The 17,962-nt window shown below is 35.2% G+C and overlaps 2 protein-coding genes across 3 annotated transcripts in view; both read left to right on the forward strand.

Moving 5' to 3' along the window:
* Positions 1–17,962, forward strand: part of LOC112054493 (calaxin) — a 292,161-nt gene that overhangs the window by 4,930 nt on the left and 269,269 nt on the right. The window lies entirely within an intron of this gene.
* Positions 5,111–14,589, forward strand: LOC112050124 (methyltransferase-like protein 25B). Of its 2 annotated transcripts, XM_024088283.2 has the most exons (8): positions 5,112–5,347; positions 6,278–6,729; positions 7,029–7,251; positions 7,800–7,991; positions 8,356–8,465; positions 9,326–9,501; positions 13,512–13,613; positions 14,537–14,589. In XM_024088283.2, the coding sequence occupies exons 1-7, from the start codon at positions 5,255–5,257 to the stop codon at positions 13,589–13,591; spliced, it is 1,326 nt and encodes a 441-aa protein (XP_023944051.2). In that variant the 5' UTR covers positions 5,112–5,254; the 3' UTR covers positions 13,592–13,613; positions 14,537–14,589. The 2 variants fall into 2 exon arrangements, with proteins under 2 accessions (XP_023944052.2, XP_023944051.2); XM_024088284.2 differs by lacking the exon at positions 7,800–7,991 and having other exon boundaries at positions 5,111–5,347.

The raw sequence follows: 17,962 nt of genomic DNA on the forward strand, positions 1-17,962 counted from the left end.
CTTTTTGGAAGTCGGTTAATAATTAATACATTTAATTAGGAATAGAAGAATTATTGAAATAAAATCATTTTTGTATATTTTTGATTTATGATAGTTTTGTTGTTGTTGTTGATGCAACGAATGTATGCCCACTGGTGTCAACAGAATCTTCGAGAAAATCGAACTTGTATTAAAATAAAGTAAACTTTAGTACTATTCCCGTAAAGTTAATTTTAGTTTGTGACTTTGAGTAAAATTATTTTTTCATATTTTAATGAAAATATAATAAAATACGTATTAACGATGGTATGAAACACTATAATTTGATACATTTTTGTGGCGGCTATCATTTTTGTATTCCAAAACGGCACAATACAGCATTTTTCTAACCGTTTTTAATTATTTTCAATTACCGAATTTGATAACCGCAGGACGTAACGTGTCAGTCAACAAAACAAGACTGCTAGTACATGCGCGGATAGGCTTGCGAATCTCCGCACACCCGGGTGTAAGCGGGCCACGCCCCTATGCTACTTCTATTGCTAAAAGCGTTAGCTTTTAGCGATCTCTGTTCTGTGGTTATGATACTGATCGCAGATAAACCCAGAGGAAAAAAAAAAAAAAATATTGACAAACTGCATAACTCAGCCCTGGCTCGCGCAGTACAGGGGGGCGAAGTATGAAGTTCGCGCATAGTTTTATACATTGGCGTATCTAGGATTATTTCCTAGGGTGGGCCAGGCCCCCGACATCAATTCTATTATTAGTATCATAATAGATTTCTATATTGGTAGCCCAGAATCCTAGGGTGGACACAGGTCCATTCTAGGGTGGGCACGGCTTCGCTTGCGCTTCGTGTTCGCCACGCTTTCGGTTCCCCTTATGTTTGACAAAGCCTATAATTGTGCGTTTACACGCTTCCGTTCATAGCGTCATTCAACAAATACAAATACGGGCACGTGCATATAAATATGCTGTTTGTGCACGTGATTGTGATCGTTCTCTAACCGCGGAAACTAGCCAAGCTGCTCTTCTAGTTGCACGGCGACGTACATGTAAACGTTCCATTATAATAAAAAAAGGACGCCTGTCGCCTGTTCCTCGCGCGCTGTCCTCATGTCCCTGTATACCGCGCAAATGACGACTGAATTATGTGGTTTTGTCTATAAGTCTTTAGCGTAAGCTATGTATGTTATGTTTTATAATATGTAACTAATTTAGATACTCGTATATACAAAAACCAGACTACACATACAGGTACAGGTACATAATATATCTGACTCACAGCAATTTGTAGGTACGAGTATATGTATAATAAGTTGGTTGAATATGTCGTTCAGTTGCCGAAATCCGAAAATGTCCACGAAAGATTAGCCGACATAATTTTTTTTTCTGAATTTCGGATGTCTTGTAATGTCTATGATATCTGCTATTGCTAAAAAAAATGTATTAGTGAATATTTGAAAAGCCAGAAAAATTCATTAATACAAAACAAATTCTGGCAATTTTTTTGTGTTTTTGTAACTGCTTCAGTGATGCAGTAGTTAGTACAATATGTGAGGTCCTGGGTTCAAATCCTGGGTCGGGTATAACATGAGATAAGTAGCTTTATTTCTTCCAAGAAATCTTCAGCTAAAATTCTCAGCCCGGAGTTGGTTGTGTTACAACACTCTTTGGTGTAACTTTGGCTTGATGGGTTTAAGCACCATTTATTAAAAGACGTCAGACCCTGTAGTACGCTGTTAAAATACTCTACAATAACATTTCGCGACATAGTCTCATAGAATTTTAGTTTTACTTATATTTAGTAACTAGGAAATCTCGCAAATTATATCTGTTAATGCCATGACAAATTTCTTCTATTAAGATATTATTTTTTGAGGTAAGTAATTGTAGATAAGTTTTATTGTTATGGTTTTTATTATATTTGTGTTTTTGTAAATAAATCGAAGATGTTAGTAAAATAAATCTGTAATAGAGAAGAATCTGTAGAACAATTTAGTTTATAGAATTTTTTAACGTAAATATACTCATTTCGGTAGTTAAATTATTAAGATTTAATTTTATTGTTGTCCTGTTAAGATGATAATATGTTATATAAAATATTTTGTTTAAAATGTTCAGTGATCGAAACTCAATCTAGTATTTCTCTGTCTACGCAAATAGTGCTAGTTGAGTTTGTTTCAAATTTAGTTCCACAATAATCTATACAGATGTATATAGGTAATATTATAATGAATGTATGAAATGTGTTATTAAGCGCAAATGTCGAGAACGACTGAATCAATTTGGCTAAATCTTTTTTTAGAATATTCCTTGAAGTATCTACGACGGTGGTTTTAACACAGTTTTTTTAGGGAAGGGTAGGGATGGGGTAGGAAATAAGCGCACATAAGTCAAAGCAAAGCTTGACCGGGTCTTATAGTACCTAATTAATAACATCTTTTATTAATATGGGTGTTTGTCTATCGAATTCGGCTTGTCCAAAGTGAAACAGGAAAATATATTACATGCAACGATTTTATAGTACCTATTAGATATGTCTACGTATACGTGCCTACAAAATCATCGTAAAATAATATAAAATAATCATTGGTTTTTACACTTCCACACAACTCTGCAGACAATATTTATATACTTATAACGAAAGTTATTTAAACAAATAATACCTAATCATTTGTTTAAATAACTTTCTTTGTTGACTATGCGACTAAATGAAATTAAGACAATTAGTCACCTTTGTGTTTGCCTTAGATTCGTAGCGCTAGTGACGTATCTAATAGTATAAAATCTTTGGCTACATAGCAGTTCGCGCATTTTGGTCTAAATCTGGTAAAAAAACTGATCAGTAGACAGGATATATGGTGTGTACTGTGCACCATCACATAAGAACCTCGAGACGAGGTAAATACAAAATGACGATCAATAGCGGTGGAATGGAAAATATAACTCTTTCTCTCATCCCAAAGTAACTGAAGAAATTTTGACTATTTAGACTAATTATTATTGATGGTCGAAGGAAGAAAGCGATATTTTTCATTCCGGGTGAAGAAGTTTGTACCTACATTCAGAAAATGACCTTTGAAAGTTTGTAGTCTAAATATATAACTAATTGAAATGGTTTATTTTTTTATTTGTTCCTAACGCCCTAATGTCAGTGTGGAAAAATACATCCCAGAGGATTTAAATTGGAATTCGGCATATACGAAATATTAACAGCAGTGTAAACTGTTTAATCTAAAGAAACACTGACTGTGATGAAGGCTATCTTGACAACTTAAGATACCTTATCTCCAACACTGTTTGTTGCACCTATTGGTGATGGATGTTTTAGAGCAAGAGCATTAACAATTGATAGATTTTGGCTTAAGAAAATAGACTGAAATCGCCCGTCATATTAAAAAAAAATTGGAGTAAATTCTGAAAATTATAGTGCAAATACTCAATTAACTGAGTTTAATACATATTTATAGGTAGTAATGTTATCAACTAATTTAAAATTATGAAAACCTATGCTTTTTTAATTTGTTTATATGATTTATTTAAATTTGCCGGGAAAATTCCATACATTTACGAGTCGGTACAAAAAAACTTTAGTTTATTCCATTAGTCACACTCAGGCATAATGTTTAGCTGCATGCCATATATTGGTCATATTAATATTACAAAGTAAGTACCTACAAACTAACTTGTCAGCTTTGTAACATTTTATTAAATATATCCGAATTGCGAAAGGTCCATTTAGGTATCACGAAGAAAACCGCTTGGCAAAATTAGATTAGAACTAGTACAAAGTTGAAACTTGAAAGTAGTTTATAGATAGTAGAGGTCCGCTGAAAAAGGATTTTGCGGGAGGGCCGGAATCAGGAGGGCGGACAAAGTCTTGGGCTAGTTGGGTATTTTATGGGATTTATGATTTTTATGCAAAAATTGCACAGCAAAGCACGTGGAAAGCCTCTGTCTACGGCTTGTCGGCTTACGGCAAGGCATCAACGTATTTTAATTTTATTATATACTCTATCTCTGGGGCTGCACTTATAAACAGCATTGCCAATTAGGCTCGTCGAAAAAATATCGATACATCGATATATCGATATTTTTTTTTCAATGTATCGATATTTTTGAGCGATATTTAATGTTTCGATGTATCGAGGTATCGATATAAAATTACAAGTATTGAAAAGGTATAAAAATCGATATTTTTTATAATTAAAAAATCCTAAAAAAGAATACTTTTTTATACTAACATTTTTTAACAAATTACATTTTTTTTGTCTTTGGTCGACTCGATTTACTGCGTTTTAATTTGGTACTTAAGTTGGCTTTCAAGTTGGCAACTCTGTCTGTCAATGTCATTTCAGTGTCAGTGTCTGTGCTTCAACTCTGTTATCCGTATTATAACCTCAACGCGAGCGTATTTCTGCCTGCATTTGAGTTGATTATAGTTCTCAAACAATCTAACTAATTAAATCTGTATCAGATAAATATTGGTTTGATTAATAAATAATTAATATTTTTTATTGTTGTCCTTGATTTAAAAAAATTAAAAATGATGTCTATTGATTAGTATTTATCTAGTAATGTAAGATGATTGAAGTAGATTAGGCCAAATATTTTTTTTTTCCTATCACACCGATATATCGATATATCGATATTTTTAAATAAAAATATCAATATCGATATTGATATATTCAAAAATTATCGATACAATATATATCAATACTTTATTGCATTTCCGACATCCCTATTGCCAATTTGTAGAAATAGAGAAAGAGAATTCCCCAAATTGCGGGGAAACTGAACTCAATTTTGGACCATTCCCAACTTTTGGGAATTGGTGCTTGGGAATCTTTTAGTCCTTCATAGACACAACAATTGGTGATGAAGTAACCTCCAAAAAAAATGTATTTTACTTGTTTTTTCATGTGGGGAATTGGAATACTTCGAATTTGGGTAACTTTGGAGCAAGAATGGGAATCAGGAAAATGGGCCATGGCAACGCTCTTAAAAATGTCAAATTTAAATATTAATTAATAATTATCTAAGTATCCAATTATCTGTGGTATTGGAATCTAGTAATCTGTGATCTCACAGATCACAGAAATAATTAATCTGTGCACCAAAGTCCAAAATAATACATTGTAATCTTTGGTCCAAACCAAAATAAATACAAGTCTTTTTCACAAATTATTAATTTCGCAAAATTAAATTTCATTTAATAGGTAGTAGGTACTTTTTTTTAATAAACGTAAATATTTAGAGGACTCATCTGACGATGCTCTCTCAAGTAAATACTATTAAAACAGCTATAGAAATGTGTTTAAAGGTTATAAAAACATATGAATGGCTCTTGGATCTCTATGTTTTGGTTAGTATGAAAACTTATCAAAATCAAAGAAGAGTGATAGGTTGCCTTACCTTGGAAGTGGTTCCACAAAGCCGCCAGGGCCTGAGACTTGAAAGAGGAACAGCAACGGTAGAAATACAACACGACTTCGTCTCCATCTACGTATCCTAAGTTAACGTGGATTTAATTTTTGATTTACGCTGGGTACAATGACTTATTGAGACCTATCATGCATGGTTAATGCTATCTGCTATGGTATAGGAGTTTCCAATAATCATTATAAATACTGAATTGAAGAAAAAATATGTTTAGACTCTCAAAGCCAACTTAGAGAACTTGAATTACTATTAATAATGATTGTCCTGCATTATGAGTTATTTCAATATTCAAATACTTGACTTTTTAGATCTGCTGTGCCCTCAAGTTGAGCAAAAAATTAGCATAGCCATACTATACTTCTCTTGTAGCAATTCAAACCATATTGAACCACCTGCAACTTTGTTGTGGATGAAACCAGAAGATTTATTTATTAATCTCTTGCTGGATACTTTGTCCACCCCTTAATCCGGCCCGGTCAAAAAATCAATTCTTAACAAATGCCCACTAACTAAAAAAAATGTATCAAAGTTTTTGAGATAATGTGATGAGTGACGGTTCACTTTTATATAACATATTAAGATTTATCCTTCTTTTGTCATCCAAGAAATGAAAAAGATTATTCAATAATTTTGGCTGTAGTTATGTTACATTGTATACTTGATCTATGAAAAAGTAATTTGATTTAATCAATCAGCTATGCTAAAATTCATCAACTTGTAACCTATGGAAGGAACAGTTCATACACAAATATCATTAGTAACCTAAATTAAAATTGCAATTTAATATAGATGACAGATTATGTGTGTCCTTGCTTTCAAGGTGGTAAGATTATTTTAATGTAAAAATTTTCAGGACTTCTTTGTAAACAATCACTGGAAGAAGCTGCCAGCATCATGGCAACAAAGCTTAGAAAATCTAGACCCAAAAGATTTAGGAGACATTCTATCAGGAAACCCTACTATACACTTACTGCCTCTGTCACTTCTGGCCCTTTTTAAGACTATAACTAGCTTAAGTATACCACGGGGAAACATTGACTGCACAAAAACTAATGTAGCTGAAGAGAAATATGGCTGTGGTCATCCAAAACTAAAAAATCTATTTATTAAACATGTTAAGTTAAAAAAAAGACATGAAATGACCAAAATGGCAGAGTTTGTCAGTATGACGGCCAGGGAAAGTAATTGTAGGGCTGTTCTAGACTTTGGTTCAGGTCTAGGTCACTTAATAAGAATATTGTCATACAAGTACAATTTGCATTCAGTGGGCATTGAGATGCAAACTCAGTTGACTGTGGAAGCTAGGTCTGTATATTTGGTATGTATTAAATGATTATTTTGAACTAAACTTAGATAAAGATGTTTATTTTAATTTTTTTGTTATTTTGAACAAAACAATAAGTTAGACTTATGAAATGTTTTAAGTAAGGGAATAGTAAGAAAAGTGGCTATAAGTACATAATATTTTTTATAGTACTGAGACTAAAAATTTTAATTTTATACTTATAATTTTTGACCTGACCTGAATCTGTTTTAAGTTATTAAAACAGATTCATATTACAATATTTTATTCTGTTATCTGTTTTTTACTATTCTGTGCACAGGAAACTTGACTTAGAACTGGAATACACAGTAAAAAAATACCTTACAGAAGAGCAAATGTGTAATCTTGTCCGTCCAACTCACTGCAACCTTACCCTGTCCTCCATGGATCAGTTACAGCACCTGACTTTACCTGTTAGTGTGATAAACTATGGGCTAGTTGGATTACACCCTTGTGGAGACTTAGGCCCTCTATTGATTAAGCATTTTGTTAATTCTGAAAGGGTGAGTTTTTTAATTATTATTTAAAAATATGGATGTACTTACTAATAATAATTATCGGTATTTGTTCATGTGATCATTTTTAGCACATGACCTCATTGCCCTGTGCTACTGTCTAGAAAAACATTTTTACTGGATTGTCGAAGGAGGCTTATGCTTTTCACATTTGTATGTATGTTCTATTTTTGTCGTGTTAACATGCTAAAGAATTGACATTTTTTAACATGTGAGGTACTATTAAATTTGTCTTAGTTGGAATAGTGAATAAATATAATTTCTAAGAATTCCCACTAGGATGAAATTCCACAGAAACCATTAAGCTCCAATTTCAAAATGTCTTTGGCAATGGAAAATTAGTAGAAAATAAATAAAGTTTAGCATGTCTTTAATGTTATAGAAATGCTATACTTTATTTTCTGAAATACTCATGTATAGGCACAGTACCTGTACTATAAACTTGAAATGAGACTGAATTTTATAATCCACTTTATCCTTTCTTCAGTATTTTTATAGCCAAGTTTTTGTTATTTAAAGAATTTGATTTATTATAGGTGAAATTCATTTGTGTAGTGGGTTGTTGCTACATGAAATTGTCATGCAATAGTGATGAGTGTGGCTACCCCATTAGCCAACATGTGAGGGGCTTGGACAGTGCCCTGTCGTACATCAGCAGAGAGATATCCTGCCATGCATTTGATATTTATTGTGATAGGCTGTGTAGAGGAGAGTATAAGGATTTGAAGGTATTTATTATTTGCCTTATCTTTTAACTATGATTTTTTTTTTAGAAATTTTGAGTAGATACGACAATAGTCCATTGAGTACATCAGGATTGAGCTCATCATATTTTTTCATGAGTTAAATGACAAGTACTGGATGAAGTGTTTTTTAGAAATTTTTGTCTGTGTGATATTGTTTTTTGAATTTTTATTAGGGTCTGGGTCTGTGGTAAATTGAAAATGAAATGATGCTAGACATAGGCCTTTCTTAATGATTTCCAAACAACAATTTCGAGCTGACTGTATCTAACGGCTACCTGCCGACAGTCTCTCAGAAAAAATAGCAACTTGATAGTGATTCAATTAAATGCTCTGGCATGCATTTCAGGTGCATGCCTTCAGAGCAGCTCTGGAAAAATTGCTGGTGCAGAGAGACCCCACACTGAGGCACATGCCCGTCAGAAGCGTGAAGCACTCCAATAACATGACCTTCCATAGGTAAAACGCTTTTTAGATTTCTGTACCCAAAGGTAAAACGGGAGTCTGTTACTAAGCTGTATGATGCTGTCCGTCCATCAATCACAGTGGCTTTGAGATGTATTTCATTAATTGTTATAATTAGCTGAAAGTTTCAGTTGTTATATTTCTGTTGGCGCTACAACAACATATAAACAAATAAACAAACAAACAAAAATTTGAGGGGGCTTCCATACATACATACAAAAAAAATCATGTCTTGATTCATGGTTTTGTAGTAAACTGTATTGGTAACTAATCCTATGCAAACGCAATACCTATTCAACAATAATTATTATTATAGGTGTTTGAAAATTTCTTTTTTTTAACACATTTATATTAGCATTTATGTATGTAAGAAAATCTTGGAATCTTAATTCGACCCATTTTGATTAGATATTTTGCACACGCTCTGAGTTCTGATGACAATACATGACTAGCTAATAAACGTCATTACAAATCCAATATGGCGGCCTCCCCAAGATGACGGACTGGCTGTTTTAAATCCACCCTCATAATATCGATATCAAATAAAAGGGTTTGCTGTCAGGAATACGAAAAAAGTAGTCACGTGTCTTGAATCCAATATGCCAAATGTCCAAGATGGCGGACAGGCTATTTGAAATGCACTCCCATGATATGGGTATCAAGCGTGTTTTAGTTTTTTTTATTTTCAGGTTAGAATTACCAACTTTTACAGAATGGCACTATACACACTTTTGATGTTTTTTTTCCCTTTTTACTTTAGACTCTAAACTCAAAATCTCAATAATCTACCCTCTAAACTTGTAAAGGGTACTTTATTGAGATTTGAAGTCGGTGGAATGTTTTTTTTTTTTTAGCTATTGCGACGCCGCGCTCAAACAGATATGCGTGCAGCCGTTGGACTACGACTCCGTGTGTTGTGAGCTGCAGCAGTGGAAGAAGGTAGTGATGTTGTACACGCTGCGGCTGGCGCTGGCGCCGCTGGTCGAGACCGTTGTACTGTTGGACCGACTGCTGTACTTACTGGAAAACAGTATGTAGATATTTTGAAGTAAACGCTTGACTTAGGAAGTAAGTATAATCCAAATGACATACCGTGAAGTTTGAAAGCTATAACTTTTAATCCAAACTGATTTTGAATTTTACCGCGTTGCAAGAACTAGCTCATGACTAAAAGCCCAAGGGTTCGAAACAGGTCTGGCACACTTCGACGTTGTATCACGTGAGTTTTAGTCGTGTTTTTTAATCAGTATATAAAAATCAATGTCACTTTTCGTTGTTATTTTATAACTCAAGAACGGGCTCACCTATCCAAACCAAATGTTTAGGCTTTGTTCAGACTATTTAATAGATAGTTTATTTGAAGTTTGCACAAAATCGGTCGAGCGGTTCTTTATCACATTTTTTTAACAAATGAATTCAGGGGTAGGGTAGGAGTAGGGTAGGGATGGTGACGAAAGTGAAAGCGGTATATATCTTGTTATCTCTCAGATCGTAGACCTTTTAAAGCCTTATACCTGTAGTGTATGCACACACTCTCTTTGCGATCGGTTGATCACTCGGGTTATCACATCCAGTTGGTTGAACACTGTATCTACTTAGTACCTCGTGGTACGTACTTATGTAGTTCGAGCTTAGACCATTAATAACTGGACGTGGTTCGCTAACCGTTACCCCTCTGGCAAAGATCAAAATTCTATGATCTAATGCGTTTATAAAAACTGTTGCTAAAGAATCGATGTTTCATTGTTGTAATCGTTTTCGTCGTGTAAGGAGCTCCCTAAAAATGCCGGTTTGTGTAGTTAAATAGCATGAAAAACGGCCAAAATCTTGTAGTTTAGTAAAAGATAGAATAACGTTTCATTTGAAAGGATTTTAACCTTAATTTTATCAAATTTTTAATAAAAACAATTTATAAAAAGAATCGATTCTTATGACGAAACAGCCAAACATCGATCAGTAATCGAATATTCTATGTATTTAATTAATCTGTGGATAGTCTAAGCAATGTGTTTGTTAGTGTGTGTAAAATTTACGCGTGTGTGTATTGCGAGTCAAATTTATAGTTGTGTGTAGTGTATGGACACAGAATATACTTAATGGTGTTAAATGTTTTCGATGTGTGAGTTTACCTCGTCCCCCTCAAAAAATGACAGACTTTTTTGTTGGTGAATTTGGGTGCGAACCGAGTCCAGTTATTAATGGTCTAAGAGTTCGAGGCTTGTATTTATAGACTCATCTATTGACAGTCTAGGCTGTTGACATACTACAATACCATTAAATAAAAAACAAAAATCCTCTGAAATAGACATTTACTGAGAGAAAATACACGGAATTGATACATTTATATAAATATACACGGACTATGTACAACTATACAACAGCTGCCGGGTCCGCATCGACTGCGCCTCGCGACACTTGAATAGTATCAAGTGATCGCATATATATACAAATTATGTCAATGTTAAAAAAAAAAACAAAATATCTAAACACACACAATAACAATGAAGTAGTGTAAAGTTAATAACTTATATGAATTTGGCGACCTGACGCTGTGGTTTTCATTAGAGAGGCCCTGTATCAAAATTAGTTGGGGCCCAATGGTGATGTTGACTAGGTTTGAATATATTGATTTTTATGATACATTCCGGTAAATAAGGTCAATGTTAACTAATTTATACATAAAAAGCAAAGATTGTCTGGATATTTGTAAAATAAATGAGATTATAAAATTTCTAAATCTATTAAAAATATTTTATCGTAGTTAGATGAAAATTCATACAGTTTTAGCTTCCTTACATTATGTGACATTTTTTAATATGTGAACTATAAACATAAACGCTCAAATAACAAAGATATTAGTAATTTTGTTTGAACGCACATTCAAATCTAACGATCATTACATTACCTACGACGTCATTAGTTCGTGCCATTTTGTATGGGGCATTTTGCAGGGATCCGCGGCAGCGCCGCAAATCTGACCCTTTAAATCCCTGTAGCTCCGAAAGTAATGATCGCAGATACCCTGTTCCTTTTACAAAATTGCTTTACTATTAGCATACTCTTAATTTATATACAATTTAAAAAACAGTCATCATCCCTATTAAGGAAGGGTAAATATTTCTGACAAAAGAAACAAAAATGATCGCTTAAAATAAATATGATAACGACTTTCTTTAAGTAGGTTGTTTCCAACATTTGAACACACGCTTAGCAAAGAATTATGTGAGATTGTGGATTAAATCCTTTGCTTTTACACGTTAAGGATTGATACGGCTGATACGCCGGTAGCTATGCCCCTGAGTCCTGGGTTCGCTCGGGACAATTTAGTTGGCGCAGGTCTATAGCTTGGCAGCTTCGTTGGTACGCTCCCGATGTACCACGCGGGGGGCGTGTAGCGATGAATGATTTCACACCCGCACAGTCTTCCTCTGTCGCCCGCATATCTTGGGAGTATTATCAACTTGTCAGACTATAGTTTGGTGTTGGTCATTGGCCGTGACTGCCAAAGACGTATCTACATATCCGCAAATAATGTAATGCAGATAGGTACGTGCATGCAAGCTATCTGCACTATAATACGCGCGTTATCAACAGTGTAGTAAAACCATAACAGAATGGCCTACTAAAACCCTAAGGCCTACTAATAAGGCCCTTCATATAGGGGATATTTAGAGATTAGTTAGCACAAGTAAATAAAACAAAATATAAACCAACACTCAGTTGATATCGCGCTGACAATACTGCGTAAACATAACCAATGCAAGTGAAAGAGTTAAACGAAATAAATTTATGACGCTAATTTCAAATGGTCAAGTTAAGATTGAAATGCGTCTGTACCTAATATATATTGTGGAACGCGATCGATGTGGACCCCGCTTACTATATTATAATTAATCTTACACAGTAACTAAAACTAACAAATACAATAGATCAAATTAATCTTTGGCACTTAAAATAACTAAAAATATTTATAACTGACAAGTATACCAAACAACTTCTGTTTTGTTTCTTTATTAGGTCTTTACATAAATAAGCGCCACAAGACGAACCATTTACGACGAATAAAGCTTTTCATATGCGTGGATTTTGTTGGAATTGTTTTTTACTTATATGGTTAACATAGTTTGTATTTCGTTTGGTCATCTTTTCGGTATGTTGTTTTAAGATCGTCTCTTCCTGGGATCGATCTGTATAATCATGAATTCGCGTATCTGTCATCAGAGAAATTCGAGTCTCCGATTTATTTAATTAAAGTTTGTGTGAGTTTATCGATAACATTTTTAATATGAGCTCTCTACATAACTACATACTGCCATTTAGTATTTTAGTCGAATACTAACGATTTTTTGGACGGTAAATTCAAAAATTGTTCATACATAGTCACACAATTTATTTCGACGCTAGCAGCGAAATTTTTTCCATAGTATAGTTAAAGAGTCGTGATAGCCTTGTGAATATCTCTGCTTTCGATTCTGGAGGGCGTAGGTTCGAATCCGGTCCGGGGCGTGCACCTCCTTTTCAGTTGTGTGCTTTTTAAAAAAAATAATATCGCGTGTCTCAAACGGTGAAGGCGAGGCGGTTTTACTCATCGTGAGTAAACCTGCATATCTCGAAAATTTCTTAATTTGTGTTCTGTGTTTGAAATCTGCCAATCTGCATTGGGCCAGTACGTGGTGGACTATTAGCCTAACCGCTCTCATTATGAGAGAAGACTCTTGCTCAACCGTGAGCTGAACATGGGTGATGATAGTATAGTTAGATGAACTCATCTACTACAGTTTTATAGACTCTAAATACTCGTATTGACCATGATACGTATAATTATTATTCTTTCGTAGCGTCCACTGATTTATTTTTGTTGGCCTAGTATGGGACTCGAACTTAAAATATTATTATCTGTAACTGAATCAACTAACCAGGGAGACCTTTTAAAAATATTTTTTGATTGCTAGACTCAGCTAAACTAAGCAAAAAAGTTTTTTTAAGAGTATTAGTTTAAGAGTTTTTTTTTATTTATTTATTATAACCTATTTTTTACAGATATACCGTGCGCAATTTATCCAGTGTTCGATCCCAGGATATCGCCGCGCAATCATATCATTGTGGGAAGAAAATTGTGACAATTATAGAACTTTATTTACAACTAGCGGACGCCCGCGACTTCGTCCGCGTGAAAGTCGTTGTAAACTTTTAACTACCCCTATCCTACCCTACCCTACCTCTACCCTACCCTATCCCAACCCTACCCCTACCGTACCCTACCCCTACCCTACCCTACCCCTACCCTACTCATTAAGGCTGCACTTCTTTATTTATTCCCCCCAGCGAGTCGCATCGAGCGCGGCAACCGTTACACAAAAATAATCCATATAGCATGAATTGGTATTCACGCGCGATGGCTTAGCGTATTTCTTGTATAACTTTGGTGTTTCTTTACCGATTTTTATGATTCTTTTTTTATTGAATAGGTAATGATGTTAACTTTTTTAGTTAGGGATGAGTGATGAGTGTTATAAACATAAGAGTAGACAGAGAGTGATGAGTATAATTAGAAAGCTCCGAACTGCTAAGCTATCGGGAGTTACACGTGTTATTGTGAGTCAACCATAAAAGATAGACATAAATATGCTGTTGTGTTTTATAGATAATTTTAAGGAGAACATTTCCGTCATACATGACTTCCATGTAGCTTAAACCATTAAGGCTGTACACGCGACGGAAGCTTAAAACATTGAGTAACTTCTCCCGTTTTCTCAACATTTCTCTTCACTGCTCTGCTCCTATTGATCGTAGCGTAATGAAAAGTATACTATAACCTGCCCAGGAGTATGTAGAATAATTGTACCAAGTTTCGTTAAAATCCGTCCAGTAGTTTTTGTTTCTATAAAGAACATACAGACAGACAGACAGACAGACAGACAGACAGACAGACAGACAGACAGACAAAAATTTTACTGATTGCATTTTTGGCATCAGTATCGATCACTAATCACCCCCTGATAGTTATTTTGGAAATATATTTCATGTACAGAATTGACCTCTCTACAGATTTATTATAAGTATAGATAATGTTAGGTCGGCAAATAATTGTTTAATTAAAATATTAATTAATCTCAAATTTTGTTATTTGATTTCAAGAAACCCGCAATAAATTGCAGTTTAGAATTAAGTCTAGAGTTTTTATCTACTGAAAATGCTCCGAGGTCAAATCAGCATCAGCATGGGACTGTCAAACTTTTGACTTTCATTAATAAAATTATGAAGATGTTCATAGAATGAAATGATGCAGCTTTCGTTAGAGATGCCTAGGCTACTTGCAGATAAGATGTAGGTACTAAAGCTGAACATTTTAAACCAATCTAAAAATAATGAAGTCGAGTAGGTACCTGAACTACATCTTTTTTGCTAAGCATTTTCAGTAGACAAATCCGATCAGGAAAAAGATTTGAAATCTAGCAAGTCAAAAAGAAAGTTTGGTATGGTATACCTAACTTTCTTTTTGATCTTTGAATAATAAAGTTCAAGTTAAGAGGAAGGATTTCACGCGAGAGAGAAAGACAAATAGCAAGTGACGAGGAACAGACACAGAACAGAGAGTCTGTTTCACGAAAAAAATGCATTTTTTATGAAATATGCTCGCACTTGACCACGATTTCGCCACAAAGCAAGCGATGATGTGGTCTTAGTTGGAGCACGGGTGATGAAGACCTTCTCATGTCCAGTAGGCCTAAGATAGACAACACGACAATTGGATCATCTCCAGATGAAATGAAACACTAATCGAAAACATAGCGACTTTCGTCCCATATACTCAACCTACCTCGTTACTTTCTGTCAAAGTATATCATTCAATGATATAATGCGATTATAAAAAGAATCTATAGAATCGATGTTTCATAGTTGTAATCGCGTTCGTCGGTTAAAGAACTCCGTAAAAATACCTTTATGTGTAGTTGAATGGAGAAAAATAAACGGTCAATAGCTTCTAGTTTAGTTTATGCACCTAATCTAAGCTCGTTTCCTTAAAAAATGACAGACAATTTTGTTCGTGAATTTGGGTGCGATTCTTAGTCCTTATGTAATAAGTCTGAGCCCATATAGCATCACTAGCGCCTAGCGGACGCCTGCGACTCTATTCGGGTGAAATTCTGCTTTTTATGAATCTCGATGAATCCGTGGATTTTCCGGAATAAAAAGCAGCTATGTTTTGCTCCCAGGTACTATTTATCTATACCAAATTTCATCCAAAACTGTTTAGCGATTTAGTCGTGATAAGGTAACAGACAGACAGACAAATTTTTGCATTTTATAACATTAGTATGGATGTCGTGGTGCGCATCCTAGGCTTACTAAGTTTTGGTCATTATTACACGGTATCGTTAAATGTTTTCTTTTCCCTGATCAAAGGACGTAAGTTCGCAGTGCAGTGTCTGTGTTCTGTGGCCAGAGTCATGGTCGTGTTGGGGTCATCAGGCGGTGGGCGGCGGCAGCATGGGCGCGGGCTCGTCCTCAGAGTCGTCGGAGCGCACGCGCGTGAAGCGGCGCCGCTCCAGCAGCCGCCGCAGCTTGAACTCGTGCGAGTACTCCCAGCGGCGCCGCCCGCCGGACTTGCGACCTAACATTATACTGTTTAATGTTTATAGTGTCACAACTCACTTAGTTAAAATCTGGCCCAGTCACAGACGTCAAAAGGGAATGCCTATCCCCGGCCTAATGCCTATTGCGTACCTTACCCACCGGCAATTTTCTTATACTTATCATAAATTTCTTTATAATTCTACTTTAATAATGAAATCATTACCATATTTAAATACTTTGGTACAATGATTTAAGACATTTTAAATTCATCTTTAATTTGTATCCAATGGGGAGAAGGAATGATCTTCGACCTGAGTCTGAGTTTTACGACTTTTTTGGAGACTTCGTTTGTTTGTTCATTTTCTTGTTTGTTAAGCTTTTTGGTGACAAAAAAAGATTATATAGCTTTAAATGTAACTTCGCCTGTTTGGTAAGCCGGCGAACTTTTTGAGCAAGAAGAGTGATAAAAATAATGTTTTTTTCTTCAAGAAACATAATTTTATTAAACCTATTATTTAGCCAGATCCTTATTTATATTATCATCTTAAAATACTTGTTTATGGGGGTATACCTGGGTTCCCGGGCCGTTGTATTGGCCGGAGGCCCTTTTTACACGCTTTATTAGCTTCACTTGTAACTATGTATGTAACAAAAACCTTGGAATCTTTAATTTAACCCACTTCCCGGACTTCGATTAGGATGAAATTTTGCACACGCTCTGAGTTCTGATGTAAATACATGACTAGCTAAGAAACTTCATTACAAATCCAATATGGCGGCCTCCCCAAACACTTGTAACTATATATATATATATAAGAACGTCTTGGAATCTTAATTTGACCCCCACGATATGGATATATATATATAGTGGCGTATGACCTGCTTTGGAAAAAGCTTAAATGTACAGGAACACCTCAGGAATTGCTCAACATTTTCCAGTACTGGTATGCCCACCAGTCTAATAATGTTCGATGGGCGGGAACAATGTCGGATTCGTATCAGCTTGAGTGCGGCGTCAGACAAGGCGGAATATCTTCAACTACTCTATTCAACTTGTACATGAACGAGTTGATCGTCACGCTCAGCAGCCTACATGTCGGCTGCCATGTTGATGGAATTTGTATTAACAACCTGAGTTACGCAGACGACATGGTGCTGCTGAGTGCGTCGATTTGTGGACTAAGGACGCTCATGCTGACGTGTGAAGAGTATGCTTGTCGTCATGGCTTAAAATATAATGTCGCGAAGAGCAAGTGCATGGTCTTTGAGGCGGTTGGTGGAACATGTCATCGGAATGTGCCACCAGTGTTACTTTCTCATGTTCCTTTGAGTATAGTGAGCCAGTTTAAATACCTAGGGCATGTGATTACCAGCGACCTCAGGGATGATGCCGATATCGAGAGGGAGCGGAGGTCTCTATCTATAAGAGCTAACATGATAGCTCGCAGGTTTGCGCGTTGCTCAGCAGAGGTTAAAATTACACTTTTTAAAGCTTACTGTACATCCCTCTACACGTGCAGCCTGTGGGCTAACTATAAAAAGAAAAAGTATAGCGACCTCCGTGTCTTATATAATAATGCTTTTAGGATGTTGTTGGGGCTGCCCCGATTCTGTAGTGCATCGGGCATGTTCGCGGACGCGCGAACAGACTGTTTTAACACTGTTATAAGAAAAAGATGAGTGTCATGAGACATATTACAGTGCTCATGCCGATACAGAAATTGTAAGTTAACCTGACAGACTTTAATAATATTGACCATACTGCTTTTCTACTGACCTTTCATATTATTCTGACATTTTAACAATAGTATTTCGACTTCTAAATTTTATTTTTGTTTTATATCTTTCCTAATATGGGTGTATGCCTGAAATAAATGAATTTTATTTATTTATTTATTTTTTTTATTTTATAT

The sequence above is a fragment of the Bicyclus anynana genome, chromosome 1, assembly GCF_947172395.1.
Source record: "Bicyclus anynana chromosome 1, ilBicAnyn1.1, whole genome shotgun sequence".
NCBI classification, from domain to species: domain Eukaryota; kingdom Metazoa; phylum Arthropoda; class Insecta; order Lepidoptera; family Nymphalidae; genus Bicyclus; species Bicyclus anynana.

What these genes read in the sequence shown, in the direction of transcription:
- LOC112050124 (XM_024088283.2), top strand. Translation starts at nt 5,255, where the DNA reads ATGCTCTCTCAAGTAAATACTATTAAAACAGCTATAGAAATGTGTTTA. An exon ending in GAGAGTATAAGGATTTGAAG is followed by an intron (nt 7,992 to 8,355) that starts GTATTTATTATT and finishes CATGCATTTCAG; the next exon opens with GTGCATGCCTTCAGAGCAGC. An exon ending in AATAACATGACCTTCCATAG is followed by an intron (nt 8,466 to 9,325) that starts GTAAAACGCTTT and finishes TTTTTTTTTTAG; the next exon opens with CTATTGCGACGCCGCGCTCA.